The following is a 9,789-nucleotide window of genomic DNA, read 5'->3' on the forward strand; positions in this document are numbered from 1 at the left end:
GCCTGTCAAAAAAAAAAAAAAAAAAAAAAAAAAAAAAAAAAAGAAAAGAAAAAAGAAAGAAAAGAAAAAGAAATGATTATTCTCCCTTTTTAATTTTACCTCTTTGATGCCTTATATTTAAAGGCTTGGAAAGTGCTATCATCCATTTGACACAGGCTCTTTTGCATTGTTGAGGTCTGAGTTTTCTGTTCATTGTGATGTCAAAGATCCCCCTGCATGTCTAGATGAAAAGACTGGGCATTAATAGGCAGAAGAATGGCCAGAAGTGAACACATTTACTCTGCATGATTTTCTCGGTCCCTACACTGTCAAAGTCACTACTGCACTGTGATTTGAACAAGAAAATGGGGGTGGCAGCAGAGAGGCTGCCAACCAAAAAATAGCTTGAAAGACCGGAGACCATTTCTTCTTCCACATGCAATGCTGGAATACCTAAGACACTCACAGACATATTCCCCTCCTCCTGGCTCATGGGCTTTAATGGCCCCTGTTGCCTAAGGGGAGTGTGCACTTATCTTTACAACATGGAAATCTCCAAGTCCTCATCTCAGCCACCCTGACAACTGTGCTTTGTATTGGAATAAGAAGCCAAATCTACCAGTAGATTTTTATAATCCAAATTATTAAAGGAGAGTTTTAATGTTTAACCTCCATATTTACTATTTCAATAGATAAATTATGATGCTTTCTGTGGCATTTCTGTGACAGAAAAGAAGAGAGCATTTGTTCTGGCTTTCGGTCAGAAGAAGGAAGAGACGAATGGAGGGTGGAGGGAAGAAGCGGGAGGGACTGCTGCCTGGGGAGCACGTCTTACCTGGGGCATTGAACCTTGGCAAACTCAGGATTACCAGGGAACCGGGGAGGCGAGGGAAGGCCCTGGCAGTGGCAGACGGAAGCATCAGCGTCTCGTCCTGGCTGTGCCTCCCTCAGCACGATCTACTGCAAGCTGCCTGATAGACCAGAGCGGACTTGTCCTCCTGGTGCCACAGCCCTGCAATTTACACCCTTCCCCTTGTCTTCTTGGCTACGTCCCGTTCCTGTGACACAGCTGTCACAGTACAGCTCACCAGGGCCAACCTCTCTCATTGCTCTGAGATGGAAGGTTGTGGAAGAAGAGGTGCACCGGGTAAGCTTCTGTTTTGGTCTCCTGCCTCACATTTAGCTTGGCAAGGGTTAAAGCATGAAGTGCCCTCGCTGGGTGGCTCCTAGAGCCACATTGACCCGTTGAGGATGGCCTCTGATTTAGCAGAAAAACAGCTCTGTGCCAGGCAGGTGTGCTTTGTGTGTGTTAATCCATTTGGTCCTCATAAATGTGTCATAAATCCATAAATGATATAAATGCATTTGTGGACTGTACTGAAAGAACGAACATGGCTGTATTCTAATAAACCTTATTTACAAAATCCAGCGTGGGCTGCAGTTGGCCCGCAGGCTGGAGCTGGTGGTCCCCAGCTCTGATCCGTTCAATAGTCCACCTGACGTGGACATAAAGCCTCCCACTTCTGTCCCTCTGGCAGTCCCTACTAACAGACATTGTTGTTAAGGATTTATAGCTTACAATACACTTGTTCTTCACTGTACATTTGTGAGTCAGGTTTTATCAATGTCCCTGTTTTAGAGAAGAGCAAAACAAAGCTTCAGAGGCCAAGTCCCCTGTCCAGAGTTTCATGTTACAAAGTTCTTTGGCACTGACTAAACCTGAAGTGTAACTCATAATCAATACCTATCCATCCTGTGGAGGATGCTTGTTCTCTTTCTTCTATAATTGCTTGTGTTTTCTTGTGTTCATTTTAAAGAAGATTTTTATTTTATTTTATTTGAAAGGCAGAGTTACAGAGAGGGAGAGGGAGAGACAGTGAGAAGGAGGGAGGGAGGGCGGGAGGTGGGGAGAGAGAAAGAGATCTTCCATCCATTTGTTCACTCCCCAAACGGCTGCAACAGCCAGGACTGGGCCAGGCTGAAGCCAGGAGCCTGGAATTTCATCAGGTTTCCCACGTGGATTCAGGGGCCCAAGCTCTTGGGCCATCTTCTGCTGCTTTCCTAGGTGTATTATCAGGGAGCTGGATCGGAAGTGGAGCATCCTGGACTTGAACCATCACTCATCTGGGATGCTGGAATCACAAGCAGCAGATTAACCTGCTGCACCACCACAATGCTGGGCCCTCTTTCCTCATATTCTATGCTGTGCTTTCTTTTTTTTGGTCATATTTTATTTGTTTTAATTGACATATAATTGTGTGTATTTATGAGGTATGATGTGATACTTAGTGTAAATATTACATAATGATCAAATCAGGGTAATGTGCATTTTATCACCTTAAACTTTTATCACTTCTTTATGGCAATTACATTCAAAAATCTTCTCTGTGCTGTGCTTTCTTTCTAAGGAAGCAGAGGAAAAGCACTCTAATCTCTTTCTGGGCTGGCTAGTACCTGCCTGACAAAAACTTTTCTTATGTTGGCTGAGCTCTGAAAGCCTTGGGACTGGGCACTGCCCATTTGGCTGCTGAGACTACTTGATGAGTCTCATTCTAAGAACCAGGCAAGATTTGTCAGTCACAGCTTCTCTGCACCAGTGTAGGACCTAGGAATAGGCGCGACAGCATCAGTGACTACCATTTATAGCTCACAGCATGCGAGCTGTCGGCTAAGTATTTCTTCAACATTATCATATTTAATCTCCAGAATAGCTCTTGCTTTAGGTAGATCTCATTATCCCTACTTTGCAGATGAAGAAAACGTACAACACATGCTATAAGGGTTGAATGTCCTTACCACCAATCTTTTATAATTATTGTGGTCAAAACACAACACAAAATTATCTTAACTATTTTAAATGAACGCAGAAGTAATGGTCATGTATGCACATGGTTATACAGCTGGCCTCCAGAACATTCTTGTCTTCAGAACTGTAGCTCTGTCCCTTGAACACCAACTCTGCTTGTTGCTGACTTGCCTTCTGCAGGAGAGGTTAGCCAGATGTGCGTGCCCAGGAAATAGTGCCAGTCTTGGCAAGAGCACTGAAGCTCTTTGGAAACCAGTCAAAATAAACTCAGAACATGGGGGTGGAGACAAAGGAAGGGAATCTCCATCCGGGGAGGACCCTGCTTCAAGACTTTTCTGAACCAAGGTACTCCAGTTTTTCCACCGCTTATCTCTGGTGACTGCGGAACGAGACATTATCTTATGATCCTGCCATACTGCTTTCTAGGTTATTGTGTAAGAACATGATGTTACTTCACCCTCAAAAATTCCTACTGAAAAATAGTCATTACTTTTATCACCAAGGACAAGAGAAACATCAGTCAGAACTCCGAGGGGCAAACTCATGGCTCATTTGGATCCAGTGATCAAAGGCTCACAGACGCAGCGGCCACTTTGCCACTGGTGTGCAGCAGAATTAAACTTGGGTGTCTTTTGCTCATCTTGGTTTTTGTTTTTTGAGAGGCGCAGAGACAGACACACAGAGAGCTCCCATTCCTTGATTCACTTCCCAAATGCCCACGACTGCTGGGGCTGAGTCAGGCCAAAGCTGGGAGCCAAGAACTCAGTCTGGGTCTCTCCCATGGGTGGCAGGGACCCAAAATACTTGAGCCATCACCTGCTGCCTCCCAAGGAAGCTGGAATCAGGACCAGAGTTGGACTTAAATCCAGGCATGCTGATGTGGGATGAGAGTGTTCAAAATGGCAGCCCAACCACCTGGTCACCCTTCTTGCTCAGCTCTTGATGACCAATGTCTGTTGACCCCACAGTGGTGGATAGTTGTATTTTCTAGCGTCAACTATAATAATGTTCTTTGTGTCTCTATCAGAATGTGCAAAAGACTGACTCGTTCCAGGAGTGGCCAGATTCCTATGTGAAGCATGTCTATAGCTCTGAAGACAGGAACGCACAGAGGCACCTGAGCAGCTGGGCCATGCGCAATACCAACAACCACAACTCCCGCATCCTCAAGAAGTCCTGCCTGGGCGTGGTGGTGTGTGGCCGCAACTGCTCTACAGAGGAGGGGCGCAAGATCTACCTGAGACCTGCGATTTGCGACAAAGCCAGGCAGAAGCAGCAGCGTGAGTGGGGCCTGGTGGCACTGCCAGGGAACCTGGCACCCATTCAGATGGGCTCTATGTCCCATCACACTCCCCAAGGACCCAATCCTTGTAGTTGAGACCAAGGTTGCTCTAATACATAGAGCATGTTAAGGAGGAATAAGCCAGTCCCCTTGTCCCCAGGGCCTGCCCCAACGATCTGCCATGGCGGGAATACCCACAATTAAACTTCCTTGGGTTAAAGTACTAACTTGAGGTCCCTGTTGAAAGGAAAATGTATTATTAGGGGGACTAACATTAGTTCATTGGTGATTCCTACACAGTTTAGGAGAAAATAATTTATTAGACTTGTCACCTGACATCTTGGGACATGGGTCCTTAAGAGGTCTCAATAAGAACTTTCTGATCTGAAACAGGAACGGTGGGATTGATTTGAGTTTAGACTCAATTCCACCCAGTTAGGTTCATGTCATCATCATGTGCTGAGATATTTGTTTTTTGTTTTTTGTTTTTTGTTTGTTTGTTTTTGTTTTGTTTTGTTTTGTTTTTGACAGGCAGAGTGGACAGTGAGAGAGAGACAAAGAGAAAGGTCTTCCTTTGCCATTGGTTCACCCTCCAATGGCCGCCGCGGCCAGCGCGGTGGGGGTGGTAACTTTGCTCTGTTCCTTCATAGGGAAGCACTGTCCCAACTGCGATGGACCGCTCAAGCTCATTCCATGCCGAGGCCATGGTGGATTCCCGGTCACCAACTTCTGGAGGCATGATGGCCGCTTCATCTTTTTCCAGGTTGGATTTGAGTTAGTTCTATTCTTCTGTTTGGCTTTAGCATCACAAATGTTGGCAGTGTTCTCACAATAGAGGGCATCCCTAGAAGCTAGAGATATACAGGTGAAGGGAGAGCAAACGTCTGCCCTGCACATTTCAGTGGAGGTTTGAAGGGCTGAAGTGTCCTGGGAGGGGACAGGCTGACTGCCTGGGGACCAGAGGAGAGCCAGTGGCTGATGCAGTCACACCAGGTGAGCACAATGCTCCCCAGTATGCAAAGTGTGCCGCTGAGCTTGGAGTCTTCTGTAAAACTGAGTTTGAAAACCAGCTCTGACTTTTAACTTGTGCTGTAAACCTGAACAAGTTACTTCCCCTCACCCCAAAGCCCAGCCTTCTCTGGAATGTGAAAGAAGCACTGATTGTACTGGTACATAAACAATAAAAGAATGGACTCTGGGTTTGAGTCAGTGGGGTGTAGATAAACGGGCTCCCCAAATCTGCCAATTTGTAGCATTTGCCAATTTCTATGAGAGTAACTATTCCCACCATGGCTGACTTCAAGCTGCCAATGTTTTTAACAATCAGCTCACAAAACTACTGAGTGATTAGCAATTGGCTTTCAGCTTGACTGGCAGTAGCTAGGAGAATCCCAGGGGAATCCTAGGACTCTCATTAACAAGGGAAGGTTACCTGGGTGGTAGAATCTCTCTGTCTCAGTTTCAAATTCTGTAAGCTGACCATGATAGTAATAGGATGTAGCTCAGTGGTTATACTGAAGATTATACAAGATTAAGTACATTGTATGTCTAGAAGAGCCCTGTACATAGGGAAGGAAACATTCAGTGCTGTTGTCACTGTCTGTATGGCTTAGTGGGGTAGATGAGAGGCACCACAGGAAGCAGCAGCATGGTAAGCATGGGTATGTGTGCATGGCAGCCTGGGGCATACTGGGAGGTTCACCCAAGCTCATTCCAATAGGCAGCTATAGCCACTCAGTCAAGTGGCTGGATATAGAGTCAAGACTTACACACCAAGTATAATCTAGTGGCTTAGTTTGTTTCCTTTTTGTTTCCTCACCTCCTCTAAGTCAAAGGGGGAACATGATCATCCAAAACCAGAAACCAAGCTGGAAGCCGAAGCAAGAAGAGCAATGAAGAAAGTGCACACTGCACCTTCCTCCATCTCCCTAAAGCTGAAGAGGAGCCCAGACACAAGGGTAACCTCCCTCTAACATGTGTAACTTCAAGCCCCAGTCATTGTCCCTGGTTCTTTACTAACAAAGGAAAGTCACTCATCTATTCCCATTACTACTGGGCTACCCTGCAAACAAACATTCACCAAAGAAAGTGCATCTCAGGTTTTAATCTTAATGCCTACCGTCTTCTTGTGCATGCTCTCAGTCACAGATTCTATGTAATTATAGACCTGTCTTCCCCACTACAATTTAAAGGAGAAACTTGAATTAGTACTTAGCCTATATTTGGCACTCTATATTTTGGTTCTAATAGGCACGGAAATGAACTGAAATGATCTCCACTAAATATTAATCTCATGCACCCCCCACCCGATTTCCATACTCCTGCCTTGAGCACAGATTATTTCCTTCACGTACTCTACCAAAATGGGACAAACAGTCTCTGAAAATGATGGACATCCAAGGTGGTGGTGAGGGGGTGCTCCTTGTAGAGAAGTGTCATGTGGAGCCCACTACTGTAGGGACATCATATTGTAGGTTGTTGTTTGCCCAAGTGTGATAGCTATTTCCCATGCATTTCCTGCTGTTCAAAACTCTACATTTCTTTTCAGAAAGCAGAGATGGAGCTGGTCCATCCTTGGTGGCTCTAAATGTCCCTGAAACATTGTCATTGGAGTCTGCTGTAGGGAATGGGGATCTCCAGATCCAAGTGGCTTGTTTCTCACCACTTCTCCCAGCCACAGAACCCCATGTGGAAGGTGTTTCCTCCCACTCCATCTACCTGGTCACAGCCCTTTCTTTCCACCCCCTAAAACTACCCTCTCCTTACCTGACTTTTCCATAAACAAGAGTATATCTTAATTCTCAATCAGTTTCTTTTCCTATGATTACCTGGGAAGCATTGTGCTTCCTCTACTTTTAAGACAAATTTGCCATATTGTGTTCCATACATCTTAGTTATGACCCAACAAAATTCCCATGAATTCAAGGAAAAATGTCTTGGGAGGAAAAAAAAAAAAAAAAACCCTCCCAGACTCCAACCAGCACTCAAAAAAAAAAAAAAAAAAAAAAAAAAGACAACAAAGTGGAGAAATGATGAGAAAGATAGTTGTACTGAGTAAAATATAAATCTGAAGCTATGGTTTGATTTTTCTTCAGTAGCTCTTCGTAAATTTTTCAGGCAGGCCATTAGGATATCAGATCTGTGTTGGAGTAGAACCATCTCCCCACACTGCTGTCTCCTGGCTGGGGCTGGTCAGCCAGCTTCCATCTGGAGATGGGGCAGCCTTGGCTTCTGTCTGTCTTGGGTGGTTGTGGTAAAGCTGCTGTGAGTGTCTGTGCTTCAAGGATGTAAGGAATGAGGAACATCCGACAAGCACTTACTAGTACAGAGTAACTCAGGCTGCCTATGGTAGCTGTGTGTGTGTGTGCTTAACTTATTAACGTGAGCTTTTCGTTTTCTTTTCCAGCCTTTTCCAGGTGAAACACAAAGTCAAGGAAGTTTCCCTTTAACTTGGTCTTTCCAAGAGGGTGTCCAGTTGCCTGGTAGTTACAGTGGACATTTAATAGCTAACCCTCCCCAGCACACAGCCTTCAGTGATTGCTTATCATTCTCCAAGAGCTATGGTCCGGGGGAAACCACCAGTCTGGCAGACCAGGCTTCCATGCTGGACCCCCCCAAGCTCTATGAAAAGCGCAGATTTTCCTCCAATAGGCTGTACAATAGTGGAGACCTGCTTCAGCCTTCTGCCTCTGGAGCCTACCCGGATTATGACGATCTGCAACCATGGAGCAAAAATGCTGCTTTGGGGAGAAATCCTCTTAATGACAATTATTGCCCCAATTACCCTTTTCCTCTGACCAGCTGGCCTTGTGACTTCTTTCCTTCCCAGAACTCTTCCGAACCCATTTCCCAGCAGATTCCGTTGGAACCACCTGCAGCCAAAACTGGCTGCCACTCCTTATGGCCAAATCCAGGAGGAGAGGTTTATGAAGAGAAAGCACCCGTGGATTTGAACAGCTATGTCCCTTCCTTCATGTACCATGCACCCCAGGAAGACCCCTTTCTCCTCACCTATACCTCTCATCCTCACCAGCAATATTCACTGCCAGGCAAGAGCAACAAGTGGGAGTTTGAGGAAGAAATGATGTGCATGGATTTGGAGCACTGCAACAGTGAAATGTTTCTAAACCTCTGTCCTTTAAGATGACTGAATTACCCTGCACACATATACACACGCTCACATGTGCTTTGGGAAAATGGCTGGAAGAATCTCCTCAGGGAAAAAATTTCAAAGATGTTCTCATTGATTTCAATGGAAATCATGACAAGTAATGGTCAAGACTTCTCTCCTCACACAAGTCATCTTTTTGACTCCTCTTCCACACTAGTACTTCCTTCCTAAGCAGGCATTGGAAATTTGTCCAATCTGTAGGTGAAAGAGCTTTGATCCCCACCTCCCACCCTCCAGTGTTGGGGGGCTCTCAGCACCTCAGTTATCCCTTGAGTTTTCTTTGTCACAGATGCATCTCGATCAGAGCAGAGATATGGAAAGCGCACCTACCTAGGATCTTACCTATGCCTTCTTAGGGACTGATACTGAAGGAACAGAAACTGGATGGGTGGAAGAGCTGAAGATTCTGCCGCTGAGCTGTTCCATACTCTGTCTAGTCCTGGGGTTAGTTTTTAAAAGGTGTGTTTCCTAGGTGATTTCTAAGACTTGCCATACAGGAAGATGCCCTAACCCCATGTTATAAAGAGCAGAAAAAGTAAATGGTCACACATAGAGAAATTCTGGCGGTGGCTAATGGCTTCCTCTGTCTTTCCTTCCCTTCTCCTTCCCCAGTGACTTCTTCCACAAGGGCTTGGGTTTTGTCCTCTTTAGCTTTACTCTTAATGGCACCAAACTCAGTGCCATGTTTGTAATACAGGGGGAAATGTTTATAGAAGTCTTAGTGTAATTATCATAGCCATGGTTGGCCAGCAGTATTTGAATGCAACTTCCTCTTCTTTGCTGAAGTACTTTATGTTAAAGGTGAGTCTAGCCATGAACTTTGGAAAGAGCCATACAATAAAAAGATTTTCAAAAATGGTCTCCTGTTGTATTATTTAATAAAAGCCAAAGTTATTCTTTATTTGAAAAGACAGGGAGAGAAACAGGAAGAGAGGGAGAGGGGGAAGGAGGAGAGAGGGAGATGGGGAGAGAGTATTTTCCATCTGCTGGTTCATTCCCAAATGCCCTCAGTAGTCAGGGCTGTGCCATGCTGAAGCCAGGAGCCCAGAACTCAAATCTAGGCCTCCCACATGGGTTGCAGGGACCCCAATACTTAAGCCATTACCTGCTGCCTCCTAGGGTACCCATTAGCAGGAAGATAGAATTGGAAGTAAAGCCAAGACGCAAACCCAGACACTGATACAAGATGTGGGCATCCCAAGCAGGGTCTTAACTGCTATATAATTCTGTTTTACTTTAATGATAACAAATGTACATAATGCAAAATTCAAAAGTAAAGCTGAAGTCCTGCTCCTGTTATTCTCCCTGCAACACAAACTAGCCTCTTGTCTTTCAAAGATCAGATGCATTCTCGCATAGTCAAGGGGTCTTCAAAAACTTCATAGAAAATGTGTATTATGGAAAAACTATGCATGGATTTCAAAATTTTTTGCACTAAAATGTATCATTTTAAAATAATTATTTATTTCAAAGTCAGAGTTTGAGAGGAGAGGGAGAGAGAGACAGATCTTCCATCTGCTGGTTCACTCCCCAAATGGCTGAATGACTGGA

The 9,789-nt window shown here is 44.9% G+C and overlaps 1 protein-coding gene across 1 annotated transcript in view; it reads left to right on the forward strand.

The window, feature by feature from the left end:
• The window catches only part of GCM1 (glial cells missing transcription factor 1), a 66,116-nt gene extending 57,022 nt beyond the window's left edge, over positions 1-9,094 (forward strand). The window contains exons 3-6 of the mRNA XM_002714506.5: positions 3,813-4,065; positions 4,718-4,830; positions 5,897-6,025; positions 7,474-9,094. Of these exons, the coding sequence (XP_002714552.1) occupies positions 3,813-4,065; positions 4,718-4,830; positions 5,897-6,025; positions 7,474-8,214 (1,236 nt within the window). The 3' untranslated portion in view covers positions 8,215-9,094. The remainder of the gene's footprint in view (positions 1-3,812; positions 4,066-4,717; positions 4,831-5,896; positions 6,026-7,473) is intronic.
• The last annotated feature ends 695 nt before the right edge of the window (positions 9,095-9,789 follow it).

The sequence above is a fragment of the Oryctolagus cuniculus genome, chromosome 5 (genome assembly GCF_964237555.1).
Source record: "Oryctolagus cuniculus chromosome 5, mOryCun1.1, whole genome shotgun sequence".
Taxonomy (NCBI): domain Eukaryota; kingdom Metazoa; phylum Chordata; class Mammalia; order Lagomorpha; family Leporidae; genus Oryctolagus; species Oryctolagus cuniculus.